This window comes from Cyprinodon tularosa, unplaced genomic scaffold, assembly GCF_016077235.1.
Source record: "Cyprinodon tularosa strain WSP-4 unplaced genomic scaffold, ASM1607723v1 ctg642, whole genome shotgun sequence".
NCBI classification, from domain to species: Eukaryota; Metazoa; Chordata; class Actinopteri; order Cyprinodontiformes; family Cyprinodontidae; genus Cyprinodon; species Cyprinodon tularosa.
In genome coordinates this window covers 907,501-930,932 of record NW_024039388.1, presented here as the reverse complement: position 1 = coordinate 930,932, position 23,432 = coordinate 907,501, and the positions used below count along the sequence as shown (strand labels likewise).

General features: G+C 37.8%; 3 protein-coding genes across 3 annotated transcripts in view; 2 read left to right on the top strand and 1 right to left on the bottom strand.

Annotated features, from left to right (window-relative positions):
* The first annotated feature begins 285 nt into the window (after positions 1 to 285).
* znf280d (zinc finger protein 280D) lies at positions 286 to 13,323 on the top strand. Its single transcript, XM_038308642.1, has 18 exons — positions 286 to 457; positions 2,859 to 2,989; positions 3,839 to 4,032; positions 4,122 to 4,221; positions 4,310 to 4,519; positions 4,603 to 4,677; positions 4,802 to 4,896; positions 4,998 to 5,188; positions 7,731 to 7,888; positions 8,000 to 8,100; positions 8,196 to 8,342; positions 8,636 to 8,770; positions 8,860 to 9,092; positions 9,421 to 9,561; positions 9,647 to 9,712; positions 9,806 to 9,921; positions 10,017 to 10,050; positions 11,824 to 13,323. Exons 2-18 carry the CDS (start codon positions 2,866 to 2,868, stop codon positions 12,203 to 12,205), a joined length of 2,502 nt encoding a protein of 833 aa, XP_038164570.1. The 5' UTR covers positions 286 to 457; positions 2,859 to 2,865; the 3' UTR covers positions 12,206 to 13,323.
* A 160-nt stretch (positions 13,324 to 13,483) lies between these two features.
* The window catches only part of tex9 (testis expressed 9), a 33,646-nt gene continuing 23,697 nt past the window's right edge, over positions 13,484 to 23,432 (bottom strand). Inside the window, exons 2-11 of the mRNA XM_038308627.1 lie at positions 18,947 to 19,058; positions 18,652 to 18,785; positions 18,140 to 18,203; positions 17,888 to 17,964; positions 17,540 to 17,694; positions 16,746 to 16,837; positions 16,449 to 16,622; positions 16,158 to 16,292; positions 15,580 to 15,711; positions 13,484 to 15,488 (exon numbers count right to left, since the gene is read on the bottom strand). Of these exons, the coding sequence (XP_038164555.1) occupies positions 15,411 to 15,488; positions 15,580 to 15,711; positions 16,158 to 16,292; positions 16,449 to 16,622; positions 16,746 to 16,837; positions 17,540 to 17,694; positions 17,888 to 17,964; positions 18,140 to 18,203; positions 18,652 to 18,785; positions 18,947 to 19,058 (1,153 nt within the window). The 3' untranslated portion in view covers positions 13,484 to 15,410. The remainder of the gene's footprint in view (positions 15,489 to 15,579; positions 15,712 to 16,157; positions 16,293 to 16,448; positions 16,623 to 16,745; positions 16,838 to 17,539; positions 17,695 to 17,887; positions 17,965 to 18,139; positions 18,204 to 18,651; positions 18,786 to 18,946; positions 19,059 to 23,432) is intronic.
* The window catches only part of LOC119798952 (DNA-binding protein RFX7-like), a 22,237-nt gene continuing 19,071 nt past the window's right edge, over positions 20,267 to 23,432 (top strand). The window contains 2 exon segments of the mRNA XM_038308626.1: positions 20,267 to 20,572; positions 20,574 to 20,720. Coding sequence (XP_038164554.1) covers positions 20,529 to 20,572; positions 20,574 to 20,720 — 191 coding nt within the window. The 5' untranslated portion in view covers positions 20,267 to 20,528.

Sequence of the window (23,432 nt, the reverse complement as noted above, 5' to 3'; positions counted from 1 at the left end):
AAGCATTCCCACTTGATAATAATAATAAAGAGAAACAGAAAAACAATAAGTGGGAATGCATAAGCATTCCCACTTGATAATAAAGAAAAACAGAAAAACAATAAGTGGGAATGCTTAAGCATTCCCACTTGATTATATGTTTAATGGTTGTGCACCACTGCAGGAACATAAAGGCTGACATGTTGGGGTGGGGGGCCACTGCATAGAGTATGGAGCAAATTAAAAAGCCGCCAGAGGGACCGGGAAGCAGTCTGTTCCCTGGAATGTGATTGGTCAATTCTCTCCGAGTATTTCCGCTGCCTGTGACTAGCTAACCGCACACCACCTCCACCCCCATCTACTGGGTGATGTATAGCGCTAAATAAGGCAAAGCCCATCGCTGTCAGGACACGGACTTACCTGCATACTTTATGCAGAAAGTTTGGGCTCTTGAACCCTGAGTCTGGGAGTAAAAAGGGTGAGCTGACTAACCAGTCCTCTTCAGCAGGTCTTTGTGTCAGATCTCGCATGCTAACACCCACTGGCTAATGTTATGGATCAGTTATAGATGATCATTAACTACTAGGACGTAATTACAAGCTGGGCTGAAGATGACTTTTAAAATGTAAAATAGTTTAATTAATATATCTTTGCACTAACGATGAAAGCTTCTGGATCAATGCGAAGAGCACAAGCTCTGCAAAACCTCAACATTAGCATTAGCTTCTGTGTTGAAATGGCTTCTATGGATAATAGCAATTCACTTCCAAAGGAACCAAACTACAGTGGATAAAGTCTTCAGTTTAACACCTAATGAAGCTCTGAGATGCACTAATAAGTAAAGCTTAAAGTAGCAGTCCGGAGGGTGTTTTACTTCTCAACTACAAAATGATGCTAAGCTAAGTAGCACACGTTAGTTGTCACATTGCAGTGCTAAACAGCGGTTGCTTACATTTACGTGTTTGTCTTTGTATGACATTTGTCTAGTCTTTTTTTGGTTGGTGTTCGATTAATTGCTTTTAAAATGGGACTTTGTAGAAGCTGGTTTTTGTCTGAGTCGAGTTAAAGAGATCAATATTATCGCCATCTTTGATTCAGTTAATTACGTAGCGTCATAGCAACGACCATCCTAAAACACTTAGTATAGTTAGGTTCAATCTCTATCATATAGAAGGTTGCAGCCACAACAGTCAGTCAAAGCATATCAAATCAGCTAAATACAATTAAGTTCAACACTTTTAATTACATCCAGTTATCCATTGTCTACATGTAGTGTCACTGGGGGCTGGTGCCTATCTCCTGTGGTTACTGAGTACACCCTAATTTTATTTTTTTCCAGTCAGAGACACATATCTATATACGCCTAAGGGCAATTAAGAACCATCAGTTAACATCCATTCATTTTCCATCATGATTTATCCCAGCTGGGGTCGCCAGGGGTGCTGGTGCCTATCTCCAGCTGTCTACGGGCGAGAGGCGGGGTACACCCTGGACAGGTCGCCAGTCTATCGCAGGGCAACACAGAGACCAACAACCATTCACGCACACACTAACACCTAAGGAGAATTTTAGAGAAGTCAATTAACCTAACAGTCATGTTTTTGGACTGTGGGAGGAAGCTTGAGTACCCAGAAAAAAACCCACGCATGCACAGGGAGAACAAGCAAACCATGCAGAAAGACCTCTGACTAGGAATCGAACCTGGAACCTTCTTGCTGCAAGGCAGCAGTGCTACCCGCTGTTCCTCTAAGCAGCCCTCACCTAACATCCAACAGTGCAAAAATATTGCCGCTATATGTCTTTGAAATATGAGAGGAAGCTGGAGTACCCAGGGTGAATCCACACATCCTGATGGAGAGCATTAAAACTCAATGCTGAGACCCCAGTCTGAAATCAACCCCAGAGCTGCTGCATGGGATCAGTGCTACCAACTGAACCCCTGTGCAAATCTAATTAAATCACTATGCATTAAATAAAGATAATGATGGAAATTGGTGTAAAATGATCTACCAGTCTTATTCCTGATCTTGAGTAAGCAGGCATAATGCGAAGCCATTATTACGTCATTTAAAAACAACTTATTTTATTAGGCAAACTTTTAGCAATACTGTAAATAAAAACATTTTAACTAGAAGGAACCTGCAGCAAATCTAGGCCTGGTAAATCCGCCTACTTTCATGTTAAAGCAAGTTAGACGGACTCCTTAAATTAAGGCATTACTGTAGAAAGTAAGGTAGACTGCCTGCTGAAGTCAGAATATGGAATTGAACTTTGTACCTTTCTGCTATATTCTATTATTCTCTGAAATAAGAACTGAGATATGGGAATGCAATGCTGTGTTGGTACTTTTTTACCTATATCAGACAGAAGTCCAGCTACTTAAAATAAATGCAATAGATTTAACTCCAAAACATTAAGATTAAATGTCTCTTTTTTTTTTTTTTTGCTAGATCGGTTTTTATTTCAGTGGACCTATGGTAGCCTTGCGCTGCAAGCTGAATTGTTGCAAGGTCTAAGTTTTTAGTCTCACAACAAATCCATCTTGAAATACTCCCAGTAATACATCTGTCTCGTGACAACCAGTGAGTCGGACCGAAGATATGGCAGCAGTGTTTTATTGGGGAGGGACATGTATGAATGACAATAGTCAGATGGGTATTGCCTGGGATCACAAACATGGCTACACTGGAGGACCCACCTGTCGATACCACAGTTGACTTGATTTTAGCTAAAATAGATGACATAGAACTCAACTCATTTCTACACATATCAATCTGGCTACTGCCAGGTTAGACCTATGGTTCCTAAAGACAGAAGAATGAAAGGGTTAAAAATGTGTGTTCAAGATTATCATTATTTTTTATTTTTTTCGTCCATAGGTCCACCATGTCTGAACTGTTTATGGAGTGTGTGGAGGAGGAGCTAGAGCCGTGGCAGAAACAAGTTCCTCAGATTCATTTAATTGAGGACGATGATGATGATGACGAACCAATCTTCGTTGGAGTTCTCTGTACGTTCTACATATACATATATACCTCATACATATAGTATCTTACATACAGTACAGTATAGTATCTTACATATAGTATCATAAATATAGTATCTTACGAAAGTCACTTTCTTTGAGTTTGCCCATTTGAGGAACAGAGGCTGATACAGATTACTAAAGTTTCAGGTGATATTTTGATGGCTAATAAAAGGTCAAACTTCAGTTTCACTGAAAGTTTTGACATTAAAATTTGACCAGTAAACATGAAAGAGTATTTACCCTAAATAACTATTGTCTTACTGAAAGCTCGGCTCCTTTTACATGATTTACTGTATCTGTACAGCCTGGAGTGAAGGCAATCCACCTGTAGCCCTGCTGGGGTATGAGGGAAGCCCATGCTGTATTGGTACAGTGGTTCTCAAAGTGGAGGGGTGCTATGTAATTGCAGGGGCGTGGTAGGAAAAGGATTGTTGTTTTTGATCAATTGTTAAATTCTGTATAAACAATTAAACATAAAACAGCGCTGAGTAACTTTTAGCCACTAGTTGCACTAGACCTTCAGAGTTCAGTGCCCCTAAAAGCAACTAACGACATTGCACTGTCACAAAAATAGACTGTGTTTTGGAATTATGTAGGTTTTATCAGGGCATAACTAAAAGTGTATTTTATTGGTCTTTTATATCATTAGTTCTTTTTAGAAACTAAATGTTTATTTAATCATAATCCATGTAACATTTAGTATTCACTTTAATTAAATTGCTTAAAGTCAATGAACTTCCAGTTTTTTCAGATCTACCAATGCAGCATTTTAATTTGTGTTTTTGGTGAAAGTAGGTGTTGCATCTCCTTACGTCTATTTTCTGCTTGCAGCTGGTAAACAAAAGGACAGTAAACCCAGCCCTGCACCTTCTCGGAGGAACAGTGCAGGGCCTCAACAAAAGAAACTAGCAGCTGCAGGCCCCTCACCTATAGTGCTGCAACCTAATGCTCCTGCAACTACAGTGAAAACCGTATCTCCCTCCCTCACAACAGGAACTCCACAACCAGTTATAGTTAATAATCAGGTAATTTTACCTAGATTATTCGTTTTTAGGGGTAATAAACAATATGATTACACAAATACATCTCACATTGATTTTCCCTTCTATTTTAGGGCTTTATTGGCACTTCTCTGCAATTAACAAACAGCAGTGGCCTTATTGCCACTCTTGGAAGCCAGTATCCCCCTGGAACATCATTTACAATTGTACCAGGTAGGTCTCACATATCTGTACTTGTTAGAAGACTTGAACTCAACAGATTACAACAAAATATTTCACCTCTTTCATTTTTTTTTCTCAGCCCCTCGTCAGCAGCTTTTTCAGCAGGTCTCTCCAGCTACAGTATTGCCAGGTGCGGTCCACCGGCCTCAGGTTCAGCAAATCAGGAACAATGTGGTGACTCTGGCTAACGTCCAGAGCCCTGCTGTGTATTCGATTCAGTCTAATCAGCTGCAGCCCAAAATGTCCAACACACCATCCATCCAAAGCGTTTCTGGAAAGGACATCAGCGGTATGGTGTAATTTTTGAGCCTTATTTTGACATCAACCCGGTGGGATTTAAAGTGAAAATGCTTTCTGTTTTACTTTATTCAGATGAGAGCTCCGTCAAACGGGGTTTGATTGTATCAGATGTTGACATGGCGGTAAAAAAGGTCAAGCGTGATGGAGGTAGGTTTCATCTCAAAATATATGTTTTTGACCTTCTAATTTTTATAATAACATCACTATGTTGTTTATTGTTGTCTTTTCATGACCTATTATTTGTGACCTCTGTCTTGTTTCTGTGTGAAAGTAACCATCCAAGTGGAAAACGGCGTCTTAAAGAGAACCTGCCCCAAATGTCACGAAGATTTCCCTTCAGAAGAGGCTGTAATGTTTCATAGCGTGGTTAGTAAATCTTGGCATTTAGTTTCGTTTGTTCCCAAGTCATTTATTGCTCCACAGAAGGGCAAAGCTGAGCCGTGGACTTAAAGATTTTTTTTTCCCAGCGTTGTCGTGCGAATGGTGGAAGTGCAGCTCCGTCAGCCCCGAACGCGAGCAACTCAGGCAAACTCATCATGCTTGTCGCAGATTTTTACTACGGCCGCTTCGAAGGAGATGCAGGGAAGAAGGAGGCACAGAAGACCAACACAACTTTTAAATGTCAAAGTTGTTTAAAAGTTCTCAAGAACAATATTAGGTATGTTTATTTTCTTTGCAGCAGGTGTGGGCAGCTAAATATTTTGACCCACTCCTTCACACAGATATTCTCATGTTTTTTTAATGAAAATAATAATAATGTCTATACGTTGTTAGTGTGTTCTGGTTTTGGGCCTCCTCTCTACCCTGAAACAATGTCTCCAGTTGTCCTCCCTACACCCGGTTGGCAGACTTTACTATTATAGCTTTTAGTAAAATACTTCCAGCAGAAAATAAACACTTGTAATAGTTTACTTAAGACTAAAGAGGTATAAAAGAAGTTAATCTCTACTTAGTAGTGTACCCTTAGTTATGTGCCCGTAATAATGTACCATATCTCTTTCATTTGGACTTGAGTCTTTTTTTATTGTTACTCTACAATAGGAAATTAAAGGAAGGAGGAAATATAATAAATGAGGCCTGACATTTCTGAGCCATCAAGGCTTTTTAGTATAGGACACTAGTACCCGACCAGTGTGGAGCTGTAGCATAACAGAGAGTCCACCTCTGTCATAAATGCTGATCCAGCCTGTCTTTGAAGGATACGTAGCAGATACAGAATGCAGTCAGTGGGAAAGAGGTCAGAGATGTGCTTTTGTTTATCTGTCTGCTTTCTCAAGACATCTTGCTTCCCTTTGTTCAAACAATTTAAGAGCAAATAGCTGATAAGAAAAATCTTCTAAGTGGAAGGTTTTCTCTGCAACTTTGGTCCCTCTGTATTTTTATTGCCTCACTGTTCTTAGCTGTGGATGTTTGCAAAGAAGGGACCACCATGGGGTATCCAGGTTTAGTTTTGACATTTTATTCTTATTTAGTTTAAAAAAAATTTTCTTAGTTTAGGTTAAACGCTCAGTTTCAGTTGAGTTTTTATTAGTATTAGTATATAAGTGTTTTGTGTAATATGACTTAAATACTGTGGGCAAGACTAAAAAAGATAAAGAAAAAAATAATAATAATAATAGAAATAAAATCCAAGATATTTACAGGCTACTCCAGCAACACAAATGACCTGACTGTTGTACCCGCCATCTGCTTGCATAATGCAGTACAGCGAAGAAAAGCGAAAACAGCAACAGAAACTAGACCTCATATAACACATTTGATTAGGACACAAATGAAAAACTAAGCATATTCTCTCTTTAAAATCAGTTTGTTTTAATTAATTTACTAATGTCATTATTTTTTATAAACTTATTACTTTTTCAGTTACCGTAGTTTTTCTGTGTGCTAGTTTTTATTTATTTTTCAGTTAACAAATTGTTTTTTTTACTGGTAGTTCTAGTTTTCATAATTTCATTAGTTTAGGTTTGCAATAATAACATCATCCAACAAGTAGTTGATGTGGTTACTATGGCAACGAGCCCATAGCTTGAAACCACACGTTTTGGACTGAGAAAGAACTTATGCAACTTCAGAGTATCAACAATCCTTCATCACAACAATGGTGGATTATATAAGCAAAGAAGTACAGCTGATTGCAAGCTCAGAAAAAAATAGTTTTTATTTATTTATTTATTTTTTCAAAAACCAACTCATTATATTGAGAAATGACCTAATTTTGGGTGAACCAGAGAGTGCACTTGAAGTGAGAGAAAAGAGCCTTAGGTAGAAAAATCTTGAATTTTAAAGGTGTTTTTCTTTTTTTTTCTTTTGAGAAATAAGCAATTGATTTATGCTGTAATTAAGTTTTAGTGTTTCTTCTTGTTACATGTTTTCCTTTTTCTTTTTGAGAATACCAATCTCAACCAAAGAGTTGGATGTCAAACCTCCATCACAGAGTGATACACAAGTTCTCAAACAGCAGCTGAGGACTTTAATAAAGATTTCCTTGGAAAGATATCCGTCTTGTGCAAATACCTGAGCAGTGTACATTTTTTTGGTCTGCCCTAACTTCCCTCTCAGATAGATGACTGCATCACAGCGTTTTCCCTCCTGGGCTTAAAAATGAAAAACGACTTCTAGTTTCCGCAGCGCAAAAACTGCCCCTTTGATTGAATAACTTTGCTTCGGAACGTGGCAAAAAAGGCTTCTGTAAGCTGCTTTTAATGGGGAAGCTCATTTGTACTGGTATGGGGCTCTCACAGTCGGGGGTCATAGTTCATCTGCAGGAAAATCTCTGTTGGGGGAGCTGAGGCTGCAGAAATGTGCAGGAGGAAAAATGGGCTGTGTCTTGTCAGGGCAGCGGTGGCAGCTAGCTGTAAGCAGCCATGGAGCTCTACATCATTAGGAAGAACAAAAAAGATCCCCATATAATTGCTGATATTATAACACCCATTATACGTACTTAGAAAGTGAGTGGTGGGGAGAATTCTTCATTTATCTTAAAAATCCCTAAGGACGTGGACTAATGTAAACAAGTCATAAATAACTGATTTCTTCTCATCTTATTTTGCATCAAAAAACTAAAATACCAAAAACATTTAATAAAAAGCCTCTTTTAATCAACTAATTATTCTCCAGTTAATTGAAGAACCAATTCATTATTAATTGTTGAAAGAAGTATGGCTTCTCCAGACTAACTCTGTGCATCGGTCTCTCCGCAGGTTCATGAACCACATGAAGCATCACCTGGAGCTGGAAAAGCAGAACAGTGAGAGCTGGGAGAGCCACACAACCTGCCACCACTGCTACAGACAGTACATGACCCCCTTCCAGCTGCAGTGCCACATAGAGAGTGCTCACAGCCCCATTGAATCTTCAAGTAACACGATCCATGCAGCTCAGCCCACAGATTATTATCATACCTTTTGTAGACGAGTTATACATTTAATTTCTGATTCCTTTTTTTGTATTTTTTACTTTTTTCCTTCAGCCAACTGCAAGATATGTGAGCTGGCATTTGAATCGGAGCAGGTGCTCCTGGAACACATGAAAGCCCACCACAAACCTGGTGAAATGCCTTATGTCTGCCAGGTCTACTGCTTGTCATTTTTGTTCAGCTATTGCTTACTTAATGCTGGGGGAAAAAGACAACCAGACGCTAACACTGGGTTCAAACGACTCCACAGGTGTGCGATTTTAGGTCTTCCTTCTTCTCTGACTTGGAGGCACATTTCCGAAGTGTCCACGAGAACACGAAAGACCTGCTCTGTCCGTTTTGCCTCAAAGTTCTCCGAACGAGTCACATATACATGCAACACTACATGAAGCATCAGGTACGATGCCAACACCCATAATATGAAGAGGAATTTGAATTGATATTGTAAAAAATATAACAATATGATATGATAGAAACATATTTTTGCCACAATTAGGAGGAAAAATGTCTGTTTGGTAGGAATAAGGGTGTGGATGAAAGATCATTTTCTTAATTTCATGTCTAACCTGAAGGTTGTGTTTGAACTCTAACTTTAGAGACTGTTAAAAGTGCAATGGTGGCATTCTACCTGTTTTTATATCTGAAAATAAATTTGAGGTAGTTTTATCAATCAAAGTTATTATATTTCAGAAAAAAGGGATCCATAGATGTGGAAAATGTAGACTGAACTTCCTCACCTACAAGGAAAAAGTGGAGCACAGGACTCACGTCCACAAGACATTTAGGAAGCCGAAAGCCTTGGAGGGCCTTCCTCCGGGTACCAAGGTCTGAGCTAGTCGTTAAATGATCAGCTGGAGATTTTTATTTCTGTACAAATGCTTTATATCACATTAAAGTATCTCTTGTTGCTGCAGGTAACAATCCGGGCCTCCCTGACTGGAAAAGGACCCGTAACGCCACTCAATTCCCATAAATCCGCTGTGGTCGTCACTCCAGAACCAATGTGCTTCCCCAACTTTAAAGTCAAGGCTCCAGTTAACCTCAGCAGGTCTAAAACAAAAGACGCTCGCACAGGAAAGGTCAAGACTGCCCCGAACAAAAAGACAGAGCGTCATCCCAAGCACAACTTGGCGCTCAAGAATCTCAGGTTTCTTTATTCTAAATACAGAAAATTTACCTCACAAAAATATACATCCATCAAAGAGTTTGCTGTGAATCCTCATTTCCAGAACATGAAGCACCTTAATCATGCTTTTGTGAACATCCTAAATTAGCATTAGCTTTGCAGTTTACAGATGAATCAAATTAAGTTTGCCTTGCTAAATATATGGTGTAAAAGGCTGAGAAATTTAGTTTGAAGTAACCTTTGATCAAATTAATTATTGGCATTTGCAGCTGAACAGAATTTACAAAGAAATGTTAAAATATGTCTGCCCTTCTCTATATGTTATAATTTTTTTGTGTTGTGTTTTCAGTACCAGTGGGGGCAGCTTCACATGCATCGAGTGTAACTCCAATGTGGACGACTTCCTCTCCCATTTTCCAATACTTTCACACTGCGGGGCATGCAATTATCGGACAGGTTGTAAAATATCTTACGGGAACCACATGATTAAGTAAGTAATAATTCATTTTATGTTAATAGGGATTCTTGCATTGTATATCAAAGCATCTGATGTTGCCTTTCCTCCCTTCTATTAGATTTCATAGCACCTTCAAAAGGAGGGTTTTGAAAATGGATCGCAAAAAGGATTTAGCCAGATTGAAGTAAGCAAACTGTTTCGAATTTTGTTGAAGTCTAAAGATCTGAAATGAAATGAGACAAAGTGTTGTATTATTTTTTTTGATTTGCTTGTTCAGATTAACCCTCATCTGTCTGAACTGTGATCTACATGTTGATGCCTCTGGTGGAGACCTAATGTCCAAACATTTAACAGATCAGCCAAATCACTTATGTAAAGTCATCCAGGAAAAAGGTTTGTATCTTTAAATTCTGTGGCACTTTGCAGGCTTATTTTTTTAATTTTGAGTAAAGAAAGAAGTATTTTTCTTTTTTGGTTGAACATAACAGATATCAGAGCTGAAGACAAAGACCAAGGCACAGTGTGAGTAGAAACTCCTGACTGCTGACATTACATCTCATTTCTTTAAAGAATAACACAATGAAGAACTACTATTATTCCTCCATGGTTTTACCTGTTAGCTGACCAGGCAGTGTTTAGAAGGCTATTCCTGGGATTTCCTAATCTAAATGTATTGGCCTTCATACTGATTAGAGACCCCAACACACATTCTGATACTTGGAGTGAATGAAATCAGGGCTTATATGTATCTAAGAACAACAATGGGGAAATCTGTTTGTCTCAATGTCACAACCAATATTATTTAAGGCCTTCTGTAAGATAAGCAGGTCTAATTTATAAACAAATGTTGAAATCAATTATTTACATTTATTTTAAAGTCAGTTACATAAAATCCAGTTTGACTCTAGTCATAAATGAGGAAAAAAAGCAGTGAACGGACTGTTAAGTTGGTGGTAACTGCAGATGGGTCATTGTTGGTGAGTAGCAGGATGTTGTATTATTTTCTCCTGTTCTGTACCAGCGTCCCATTAGAGTGGCTCGGGATATGAGGTTTATCAGAAAGGAAAGTTTTAAGTCTGGTCTTAAAGGTGGTTGGGGTGTCTGCCCCTCGGAATAAAAAAGGAGTTGGTTTTCCAGGATAGAAGCCTGAAAATAAAAGATCTGCCTCCCATTCCTCTTTCAGGAACACTAAGAATCACCAGAGACCTCGCAGCTTGGGAGGGAAGTTTTCTGTTAGGAATATAAATAATCTGATAGATGCTGGATTTTGATTATGAAGGGCTTCATGTGTGAGGAGGACAATTTTATGTTCCAGTCTGGATTTGTTGGGGATATGAAGTTTCCTTGTATATACACAAGCGCAGCTTTAATACAGCTGTCTGGATAAGATAACGGATCATAGTTTTTTTCTGTGGTAGCAAATATATTTGTATTAATTTAATCTGTGGCACCCAGAAAGAACCAACCAATCACTTGATTGCGCTGGTGGTTAGCTTTAGGATGCAGTTTTTTTGTTTTTTTAAAGCAGGTTCATGTTGGTTTTTAAACATTTTTTTTCCCCCTTTCACCTTTTTTTCACTGAAAACACCTGTTTGTATTTAACACTTTAAAGCCCAATCCAAGAATAAAACAAAACAGAAAATTACATTTTTTTGGTTTGAAGTCTTATTTTGCCTTTTAACAAAATATGTAAAAAGAAAAAACAGAAATACATTTTTGATAATAATAATTTATTACTATGCGATAAGTCAAGATTATTTTTTGTGTGGTCTTCTGCCCTCTGTTATCAGATATATCTGATTGTGTACAATAGGATTTTGAGCAAAGTTTTTACCATTAAATTATGCAAAAGGTATCAGACGCAAAACATTTCAGAAACCGTATGTATCAAATATGATACATTTGGCATTACAGGGTTAACAAGGTTATCTTTACCAGCTTTTATGCTTTGATAATTTGAAACACAAAAGGACAACAAAAATGCAAAAACACTAGAAATACAGAAAGGGGTAAAAGTCTTTTGGCATTGTCTAAGTAACTGCTGTGGATGACACTACTGAGGCAGATTCAGGCATCACTGGAGAAAGATGTCTCCCTATGTTGGACATCTGTAGCTGAATGAGTTCATTGTTGAGTTCATTCATTCACTTTTTCCTGTTATCTGTTTATGTATAGCTGTAACCTCTGAGTTTTATGTAGAGAGCAACTTTAAACTAAAAAAAGTAAATTCTGTGCTGTATAAAACCTCATATAGGTGACATTTAAATATACTTATACGTGCTTCGTTTGATGCAGGAATCTTCAGCTGTCAGGGGATGACAACCAGACAGCACCCCCCTTGCCAACAACAGCGCCTGTAGAACCGACAGAAATTGACTCCAAAGAATCCCTAGATAACACCGCTGGAAGTGACAATCTCACTGATGTTAGCCGTCCTGGATCGGAGCTCATTTTACCAGCAGGTGATCAGGAAAATGAGTCGATAAAACCCTGTGCAGATGAGGGAACTGAATCAAAATGCTCGTCTTTGGAGGCCGCATCATCATCATGTTCAGCAGATTTGCTCTTAGTTCCCTCTGAGGAAGCTGAGGGTCAGCCTGAGCGGCTGAATGACATCGATCAGCCGTCGGCTTCAGACAGTCTGTTGGATCCATTGACAGGAGAAAAGACGCCTTAAGTTATGAACCTTAACGCAGCAGAAGGGACAGGTGAAACAAATCCTTTACATTGTTTTCAAAACACATTGAGGATATGAAACATTTGTCACGCTTTGACTATTCATGACTGCTTTTCTCCAACCAGGTCAATTTCAAATGTTATTCAAAGGTTTCATCAGCACCTGTACCTTTATAAAAAGCCCAACAGATTGTATTGCATCCCTGCTGATCCCGGGATACCGTCGGTTTGCCGCTAGACTTGAATATTTTAGGTTCATTTTTTGTTTCTTAAATACTGGTGTGTAGTCTTTGCAGCAATTAATTTAACATCCTTTAGGAAACATTAAAGAATAGTACTGTCCTTTTTTCATGTTGGAAAGTTTATATATATATATTTTTTAATTGCTTTACAAGCTTTTATCTTAATGACAAAAGATGTTTTACTTTGGGAAACGAAAATCAGTCAAGCTTTTGAGTTTTAATGGTCCTGTTACCATGCACGAGGAAATATAACTCAGCTGTTTTAGGGATTGTTTCAGCAGTTTATGAAACTTTAGTAGAGACATCCATTTTCTTATTTAGATTGTTTAAATTACCAGGAATATGTTTTGTCTTAATTTGTAATTTGCTGTCATTATGTGATGTGTGGGATTTTATTTTTTTTTCTTCTCAAGCAAACTTTTGCATAAAATGTTAAATTTACAGGAAATTCCCCAGCATTTAGCAAATTAATGGCCTTTCATTCAACAGGATTTTGAGTTACTAAAAGAAAACAATGTTGGATGTTATCCCTAAGGAGAGCTGTATGAAAAATGTGTCTCGGAAGAGCACATTGAGAAATAAACACATTTTAATAGTTAAGGTAACCAAATCAATGTCGGCCAGAACTGTAACCATGTCAGTTTTCTGTCACAGCTATGTTCCTTTAAGAATATGGGAATATTTCAAAAAGCCACTTTCATTGTTTTAATTTTATCAGTAAAAAAAGCCTGTAAATACATTTACATTATGTATAAATGTTTTGATGATATCGCCATATTGATCCCTATATACATTACATTATACAGGGATCTGCATCATGGGTTATAGCAGCAGAGAACTGTTTTTGTTCTGTAAATAAATCTTGCATAGAAGACTTGTTAGGTATTGAATTTTTCTTTTTTTCTTTGCTTCAAATCAACAGGCAGATTCCACTTGCAGTTAATAAACAATCCAGTAAAATTGGATTTCCGAATCCACTTTAGACCAGTTCTGAGGGGGTTTTGGAGTACGGTCCCTTTTTGTTTGGTTACTTTTGATTTTTTTTTTCCTCATCTTTGAACTATACTGGAGTTTTGGATTCTGATGACAGGAAAAAAAAAGCCCCCCGTTAGCTCCTTAAAATTAATTTATAAACTCACCTAGTTTTTAATGTGATCTTATGATGATCCCCTAGTGTCTTAACAGGAATATCATCTACACCTGCTTATCCTCACTGGGTCACGGGTGCCTACCTGGACAACTCTCCTGTCCACCACACAGGACAAACCATCATGTGCCCATACTCCCTGTCCTAAGGGTCATTTAGAGAGACCAGTTGACCTATCAGGTTTTAGGGTTCAGAAAGAGCTCAGAAAAGACTGGATTCTGCTGTTTCAAGAAAACACTGTTTCAAAATCTCCTTTAAGAACTGAAGCTCCTGTATTTAACATCTCAAACTATCTCTGACCTTATAAAACAACATTCAAGGGGATCTGTTGGGTACAAAGTGCTCTTAAGTATTGCTGTGTTTGCCTAAATACACCTTTGGAAGGGAACCAATCCACCAGCTCCCTCCAAGAGATGGTAACATGTCTCTCGGAAAGTGTCGGAGGAAGTGATGATTGATTAAAGACTTTTTCTTCTTGTAGATTGAGATGCTTGGGAAGTTCTGGGTAATCAGTAATGTAGATCTGGAGAACTTACTACCAGGTCCCTTGAGCTATTTTAGGGATGTTTCAGGATACTGTGTTATGTCTAAAGGCCAGGTAATTTTTTTTATGACCAAAGCAAAAACTTAACATTTAGCTTGTTCAAGGGGTATATTGGTGAGAACAACTGTTTCTAACCCCTCCTGATCCTGTTTTAGGTTTTAATGTACCAAACCTCAAGGGGTAGTCATGAGGTAGAGTCTCTGCTCCTCTGCTTTAAAAGGAGCTGGGTATGATCTAATTAGGCTGCTTCCAGAGAGCCTTTTTGTGGTGATTTAATGGGGGTGACCCAAGAGGAGACCTTACTGGCAGGGAACCATGGGATCCAGAGAGAACGGGAGGAGTCACGTGTCTGAGAGAAAAGGTTTCACCTCTTTAACCTTTTACCATTTACCGGAAGAAAATGAAGGCTGGACAGATCTGAAGTCTTTTGGAGTATTTATTGAAGTATTGCTCTCTGATGCAGCAGACCTTAAAAATACTTTTAAACAATAAGAACAAACAGGACTTAAGGATAAATTATATGTTTACAGATAAAGCAGATGGGTTCCTAAAAATAGGGCATTAAGGAAATTAAACGTGGAAAATCTGACATAGGACAATAGAAACCAGATGAGGCTCTAAAGTCACTGAATCAATCCCTCTGTAAATAATTGTGATCCTACAGCACACCTATTCCTACTAATTGGTCAGTAATGTTTTACATGCCATCTGTTTTAGTTTCATTTTAAGTGATCCCCTATATTAAGATGTTGCTTTTTATCATCATGAAGAGATCAGAAATTCAAGAAGGAATTAGTGGGAAAGTAGAGGAAAGCACAGAGGTGGTCATGGACGAAGAAGGTTCTTACATTAAAGCTCCTGGAGATTTAATGTTATGTCATTTACACCTGTTAATGTTTTCATGAATAATATCAGCATCTTTTCAGAAGGTTCTCTCTATAGTGAAGACCTGGAACATCGAGCAAGATTTCAGAAAACGTTTTTCCTTTCATTGACCACTAGATGTCAGCGTTGCTGCAGTGAATGTGTGACAGGTTTAGAGAAGAAACACCTTTATTTTTGAAATGTTTTTATATATTGAAGTTATTTTTCTGTTTATGCTTATGCTCAGTTCAAAAAACATTCAGTGGGAGGGAATCCAGTTAAATTATAAAGGAACTGAGCTCTTGTAAACTGATGTGTTACACTGTGAAAACAGAAATATTTAAAGAAAACGAAAAAGTTGTACACTATGAACAATTACTGTTAAAACAAACAAACTGATGAACCACATTCATGGCTTCCCCCAGTCCAAAGCTTTCATGAACTCCTCTCCTGTGAAGGACAGCATCTGCGCAGCTTCTAAGTGCATCTGCTCACACAAAGTCTTGTTAAGTTTTTTTTTCTTTTTTTTTTTTAAGAAAGACATGAACCCAGTACAGGTGTAAAATAAAGATACTCACCTTTTGTCTTTTAAGGATGTCAATCAACTTCAGTTGTTTCTGGAACCCAACAACAAGTTCAGCTCTCTGCTTCTTAAGAATTTGGTTTTCAGCAAGCAGATTTTCTTTACTTTGTTCTTCACTTATCTTGTCCTAATTCAACACACAGAAAATCAAGACATTATACCGGAGCATAGCCTCTCTTTTTATCAGCCTATGCATCAGGTTGCATACAGTTTTAAGTTTTTTAATTCATAACGTAATTTGTTAGTGACTTAAAATGTAGCTAACAAAATATTTGGACTCTAAATCTTCCTGTGTTGATCCAGTCTAGTTTATGTTTTAAATCCAAATGTTGCCGCTATTACTTTTTTGTCAAACACAGACTAGAAAATCTATTTATTGTCCCTCAGTGGGGAAATTCTGGTGTTTACAGCAACAAAAAGATTATAGAAAAAAATGGTCACACCAATATGGACCTTAGAAAAATGTGTAAGAATAACATGAAGCATGTTGAGTAAAAGTAGTGACATGACTTCAATTATAACAAAGATTTCTGGTATTTATCTAAGTATCTGAGTAATTAAACATGTTCTTACCTTGTTGATTTGCTTGGCCTTACTCAGCTCGGACTTTAACCTCTCCACCTCCTCCAGAGCTCTGTTAAGGCGGACCTCCTCCGTCCCGTGGACAGCTGCTGCTTGCTCTTGGGACCTATTCAGAGTTTCTACTTCCTACACAGAGCAGAGCAGACATGATAGTCATGGGGCCAGACCAGCTAGCAGGAAGGATGAATGATGCTGCCGTTTCTGACAGTATTTTATTTTTTTTTACATAGTAATCCTATCAAAATTCTAACAAGTAGTATTCATGTAGTCACTGACACAAACCTTGCTTAAAGCAGCCACTTGCAGCTGGAGATCATCACATTTTTTAGCCAACTCTTCGGCCAAAGCTTTCTGTTTCTCTGTCTGTGTTTGCTGGATGCTGACGGTCCTCTGCAGTCCGGCTCTTTCCTCCTCCAACTCTTTTATTTTTGCCGTCAGCTTAGAATTTTCTGCATCCTAAAAGACAAGGAACAATTGCTGCATACTGTCTGTGGATAAAGTATATAGTCCAAGAGCTGGATTGAAGCGACTCCTTTAAAATTGGTGCATTCTGGGATTCATATTAATAGCTCTGTTTACCTTTGTAAGATAATCACAATAAAGCAGGTCATGTTCTTCCTGCATAATTCGAAGTTTTGCCTTCAGCACTCGTGTCTGAGCATCAGAAACAGCTGGAAAGGGAAACACAATCATTACGGTCTGACTAAAGCAATCTGTAAATTACAAATACTGGATTCCTAAGGGTCAAACATGTCCTCACTGTTTATTATAATTTTTTCTTTTGAGCAAGAAATATTTTAAGATATTAACAAATAAGGTAGAACATAAAGCACAGGGGAGCTTTTTCTGTTTCATCCGACTATTTTAACTGGACGTACACTGGATGCATTTCCAGAATTCCCAGCATGAAGACACTGAACCAGTAGTGGTAATCCTTAATACTGTGTTTGATTCAGATTCAATCTGGAAAAAAGTTAATGCTAACCCTAAATTACCCATGCCCCCACTGTAAAATGAAAAGTTACTGGGATTTGCTAGGTGTTATTTTCAGACTTCAGGTAAGCAAACTATTAAAGTGTTCATCTCTGCATTTTGCCTTGATTTATCCTACTTCAGAGTTGGTGATTTTAACTTCTGATTATGAATCTAACAGATTATTAAAATGTCAGACGCTGATCATTACTCACAAATATATAATAAACAGTTGTTTCTTTTTATGGCATAGCACAACAGACAAAAAATGTCTTATCCCTGTTTAAAATTCTAAAGATGGTGGAACCGGCCAAACATGGAAATTACAAATGTTTTATTTTTAATAAAAAGTTTTGTAAGAAGAGATGAAGTGGATACACATGAACATTGCAGAAGGTCACCTGATTCCACGTCATTTTCTGCGTTATCCACAATATCTTCTGGAATAGAGTCCTTCATTTTCTCTTCCATGCTCTGAATAGTCTTTGCTAAGAAGAAACCAGCTTCATCTTCTAAAGCTGCTGTATCATCTTTCTGAGGAGGATCCTTCAGTGTTCTGGAATAAGCAAAACCCTGGTGTAGTTAATAGACATTTAAGCCGTCAAAATGGTTGGACAAACAAACACACATTAGCAGTTTAGTTATTTCTAATATTTTCATTGTCAAGATCTGAAGGTTTCGAGGTATTCGGATGTAGCGGGACATTAATTATTTATATGTGAACTCTTCTTTCCTTGTACAGGTCTTACCTAAATTCATCTTCATATTCCATATCCAAGAAGAGCCCATTGGAGAGGGGAGATGATAGAGCTTCATTTTTCTCTTTCTAAAATTCCATAAAAAAAAAACTAAATATTAATCTGAGCTTTACAGAAAGTTTAACCTTCAAAACTCACTTAGGTTTTCAATATTCTCTGCATCAGTGAACCCTTTTAGCTTTTGAATTTCAGCAGATTTGATTTCCATAAATATTGGTGTCAGCAGATAAACAAAGAACTCACCATCAGTTGCTCTGCTTCTTTCACCGTTTTTGCTGTTTTGGCCTCTATCTCAGCATTCAACAGCCTGATTGAAGAATTAAGAATTTTTAGTACCATCTTACTAGTCAGTTTATAAGCCACACCTAACACATGGCCACCAGGCATCATATTTATATTATTTAAGAAACAACCTTTCATTGTGAAACCTATTGTTAAATAAAATTTGTCACTAAAAATTTGGAAGAAAGAGAAGAGTAAATGTCCAGCGAAGGGCAGCTGTGTGGACAAAAATGTCTTGTTAATCACAAGAGCAATGAGAGTGAACAGTAGCTGAAAATACCACTCATTGTAGCTCTGTTATGTAGAAAAGGATTGCAGACTGCACCACATGTTGATCCTTGAATCGGATGAACCGCAGGAAAAAAAACATCCTATTAACTTTTTTAAGACTCTGCGATGGTGTGATGGTTATTAGTAGTGTAAAGGTTTGAGTTGTGTTTTTTCAATGAAATCTTAATCTCAGATACTCTTACTTGTAGTGCTCTCCCTTGGCAAAAAGATCATCTGTGTGTTTTGTTGTTGAATTCGATGCACATTTTGCTTTTTGTTTAACTCCTAGCTTCTTGGAGCTCTCAGCTTTGCTGGCAGAGGATGGACATGTCTTTCTCTGGAACACAAAAACAGCAAAACTGACTAATTACAAAGGCATCATTTAAAGCTCTATGTAAACCGTTTTTTCTATCCACTTAGAAGTCCAACACAAATCAAGGAGATGATAACATAAAAATAACTTAAAGGAAGTGTAAAACTACTAATTACATTACTTACTTGCGAAAGGACGGGGATAACTTTTTTCTTACTATTTTTCTCCGCCATTGTTGTTAGTAAGACGCAGTTGGGGTTGCCGAGCAACAACAACTGTTCAAATGTACGGAAGCCCCTGCAAGACAATTTGCTGGAATTTAGCGTTTATTAAAAAACCTGAGATTAATGCGAATTATATTCAAACATAAAAAGTATTCGTCGCTTCAGACTTAAATATAACACAATTTCTGATTAAATGATAACCTACTAATATTTATAAGATTTTTTTTTAAATAAGTACAATATAACACTTAAAACCTAACACATTTCATTTCATATTTGTCATTCAATGTGTACTAATATTAGAATAGAAATAAGTACAATATAACACTTAAAACCTAACACATTTCATTTCATATTTGTCATTCAATGTGTACTAATATTAGAATAGAATAGAATAGAATAGAATAGAATAGAATAGAATAGAAAATCCCTTTATTGTCCCACAGTGGAGAAATTGTGGTGTTTACAGCAGCAAAAAGATTATAGAAAAAATGAAAACACAATGTGATCCTTAGAAAATGTATACAAATAACATAATAGTGAAGAGTTAAAAAAATAATAAAAACAAATAAAATACTGTACTGTAAAGTGTTTTAAAAATATAAATACTGTGCAGCTGGAGAATAAATGACCAATATACAGCTGTGGACATTTTTACAGTAATGGATATTTGAACATAGCAGCAACATCAGAGATGTGGAAAATGACCCCAGAGGGGCCCTGACCCCCACTGGGGAAACCCCTGCTCTAATACAGCTCAACTTAAGTTAATTGCTTCAGCTAGGAACAAGATATTAAATCATATTCAATTACTTAATCTGTTTTGTTTATAAGATGTCAAGTTAAACCACTGTAAATGAATGAAGTTGTAAAAACCTGATTCAATCATCTGTTACCAACTTAAGAAATGTGCCTCTTTTTAGAGTGATGATTATGGAAGGGTTGAAGCTAAGACTGTAAACCAGCAAAAATATATGTTTTAAATGTGTTTTCTTGAGTATGCATTTAAAACGTAGCTGTTTTAATAATCATGGTACATTTTGTTCTGAGCATAAATTGTAAAGTGAAGCCAGTCAAAACCATTAAACCTGGTCTTTTGTGCTTCAATTTTTCAGTCAGAAATGAAAGAACAAAAACGATAATAGTTTAAACGTAAGTTGGCGTAAACGTCTCAATAATCACAACTTAATGTTAGAGGATATATTTAATGAGATTGAAGCTGACAGTTGTTTTTTTTTTATGCAGGGCTCTCCACTGCGCATGCGTACATCCGGTGTCTACTACTCCGCGCACATGCGGACAAATCTCACAGCGTGTGGGGCAGAGCGGGGCTCACAGGAGAGAGTGATTAGTTTATTTTCTACTGTTTGCCCCCGCTTTTTATTTATAGCCGCCCATCGCAGGGAGTCCTGCAGCCTGAGCTGACCCAGAAGCCGGTGCCTGTCCGGGACTCTAGAGATGTGGAAGGAGGAGCCCTGGGTGGAAACAACAACAACAACAACAACAGGGCGCGCTGCTGTCCCGTTGGAGCGTGTCCCGGTCCATGTCCACTAGCCCCGCTACACCTGTCTTCGTTCAGTCGCGTCCAGCCCAGTCCCGCTCAGAGACGCACCCCGATGGCTGATGAGGATCCGCAGCAGCCAGACCCTGGGGTGGGGAGTCTCCCCGGCCTGCTGCCCGGGCTGCAGGGGGCTGAGGCCAGCGCTCTGCAGCTCAGGATCAAGAACTCCATCTGGTGAGGGGGTGTGCATGCTGATAATGGACGTTTGAATGGACCATTTATTACTGTCCCTAATTTTATAATGTCATAGAGCAAAACACGGGGAGTGAGAGTGGAGATGAGAAAACTAATACAACATATATTATTTAAGTATCAACTTTCAACAGCAGGGGAAATCCACAGTGAAAATGTACAGCGTTGAAATCTGCATTCAGTTTAATCACATGTGCTTAAGTGAACAAAGGCTGTACTTAAGTACAAGTAGAATAGAATAGAATAGAAATTCCCTTAATTGTCCCACAATGGGGAAATTCTGGTGTTACAGCAGCAAAAATATGATAGAAAAATATGGTCTCACAATGTGGACATTTTTACAGACATTTTAAAGTAGCAGCAGCATCAGAGATGTGCAAAATGACAGCAGCATGTTATTTAACTGACTAACATAGAAACTGCAAAATCAGCATGAATGTAACAACTTATTGAGGTTGTTGGGAACAGTGATGGTTATAAAGTCTTCCAGCTGCTGGGAGGAAGGATCTGTGATAACGCTCCCTGGTGCATTTAGGGAGCAGCAGTCTGTCACTGAAGGAGCTCTCCAGTTTAGAATCAGCTTTATTCCAAACTTTCCATCAGTATGCTTTGCTGCACCAAGCTGTTTACGACCAGCTTCCTTAACAATGACTCTATGTGGCTCTCTCTATCTTTAACTGTCTGCTGCCCATCTTGTCACTCAGCAGTCTTCCACACTATTGAGTAAAATATGTGCTTCATTTCTTTCTAAAAATCTCCTAACTTTATTCAGATTATGCCATATTTATAGGGCTGAAAAGCTGAGTTTTGAGCTCCCTGGAGGTTTAAGCCATAATTATTAAAAGTAACAGAAATAAATGCCAGAAACAACTATATGTGTGATTAATGAAGCTGTATAACATATGAGCATTTGTTATGTTTTGATGACAATCCTACTGCTTTTACTTTAAAGGTATAGTGGAGGATGTTCTTTTTCTGAGTGGATCATCAAAATAAGCTGTCCTACTAACCCTCAATCATTCTGGTGATATGTTTTCATAGGGTCGTCCTACTTGCGCGTCCCCATATTCACTTACCGGTGGTGAGGCTGACATAGTGGAAAAATTGTAATCTTCTCTTGAAACAAAGCTTGTATGAGCGATGCAAACAGCAACTTTTAAACAGAGCGTGCACGAGCCCATTTCTCCTCGTGCACGCTCACACGTTTAATAGGTGTTCCCTCTCAGGAGCTGGTTCAGGGTTGTACATGTTCCTGTTTTTTTTTTGTTTTTTTAAGTAGAGAAAGGAGTTCTTTTTAAAAGTTTGTGAAAATTCTCCACTATACCCTTAATTTTATTGATGTGCTTAATTCTAGATTTACTGGATAGAAATAAGATGGGAACTCTTGTGTTTGCTTGGTTGGATCTTCAAATTGACTCTTTTTCATTGAGTTAAAAAATAAATAAATATATTTAAATAAAACTTATTTCAGCTTATATATATTATGTATTATTGTTGTATTGAATAGCTTCAGTAAAGTCTGAAAAAGGAATGTGGGTTTGTTGCATCGTGTAAACAGCAGTGACATACGTCCATGTTTGCTTTTACTCTGTGCTCTGACCTTTTATTACCAAATGAAACCAAGAAGGCCATAAAATGCCAAAAGGCTGAGAGAGCGGAAAGAGTTAGGAGTTCAAGCCTCTGCAGGAAACAGAGGAAAACACATCACTTAATAGGAGCCAGTGCACAAATGACATCTGCAAATATTTTAAATGTTTTCTGCTACGATATGTAGTGAAACCCAACAAAGTCAAAGTGAACAAGTGGATTTCCAGAGTACAGCTGTTGTAATAGCTGCATTTGCTGCTGCTTTTCACAGTGGTTCCTCGTTAGAATAAATCCCAGCTGTTGCATCACTTCTTTATTTCTCAGGCTGAATCCTTGCTTAATGTTTCATCAGGTGTCATTTAATTTACCTGCTATATCTACCTCACAGAGAGCTTAACGAAGAGCTTTCAGCCAATTGCTGAATCAGCAAAGCATAACCACAAGTTAGGTTTACTCCAAAATACAACATAAATCTTTTACAAGGTCATAGTTATCAGTTTTTCATATATATTTTTTTGTTTTAGATTACGGAGATTACTACAATGTTTTTTTGTTTTGTTTTTTCTTTGATAAACGTTTGATGGATATCTGTTTTTTATGTGTTTTTCTAATCCATCATCAATGGTTTTGACCTTTGAACTTTCCAGTGGCTATAATTTTTTTCACAGGCTCTATCCGACTGTCTACCTTAATCACTATATAGTGCCCAATATAGCGGTTACACCATTTTAAGAGTGTCAGAAGGTCTAGTGGATGAAAAAGTAGTATACTCTAAATTTCCCACAATGCACCATGAAAATAGATATCATCCATGTTCACTATACAAGCAGATATATCCCAGATTGCTTTGCGAGAGTTCTCTTGGCAAAGCATCATTGGATTTGTTGTGACAGCGATCCGCTCTTAGGTAATGACAGCAGCGACAAATAACAAATGGCACAGACACCGTGGGAAGAGGCAGAGTCACGTGACCAACACGGAACAAAAAAAGGTCCCTAAGTAATAACTCTTCACCATCAATTGTCACTCCTTACGAAGTCTCACTTGTAGCTGTGGAAGACGCCTTTATTGAGGGTGGGGGGGTATAGACGAGAATGGGAACGCTTC

Excerpts from the sequence above, each read along its gene's own strand:
- znf280d (XM_038308642.1), top strand. The coding sequence starts at position 2,866 with ATGTCTGAACTGTTTATGGAGTGTGTGGAGGAGGAGCTAGAGCCGTGG. Across the intron at positions 8,343-8,635 it reads AACACTACATGAAGCATCAG|AAAAAAGGGATCCATAGATG; the intron begins GTACGATGCCAA and ends ATTATATTTCAG. Across the intron at positions 10,051-11,823 it reads GACAAAGACCAAGGCACAGT|GAATCTTCAGCTGTCAGGGG; the intron begins GTGAGTAGAAAC and ends CGTTTGATGCAG.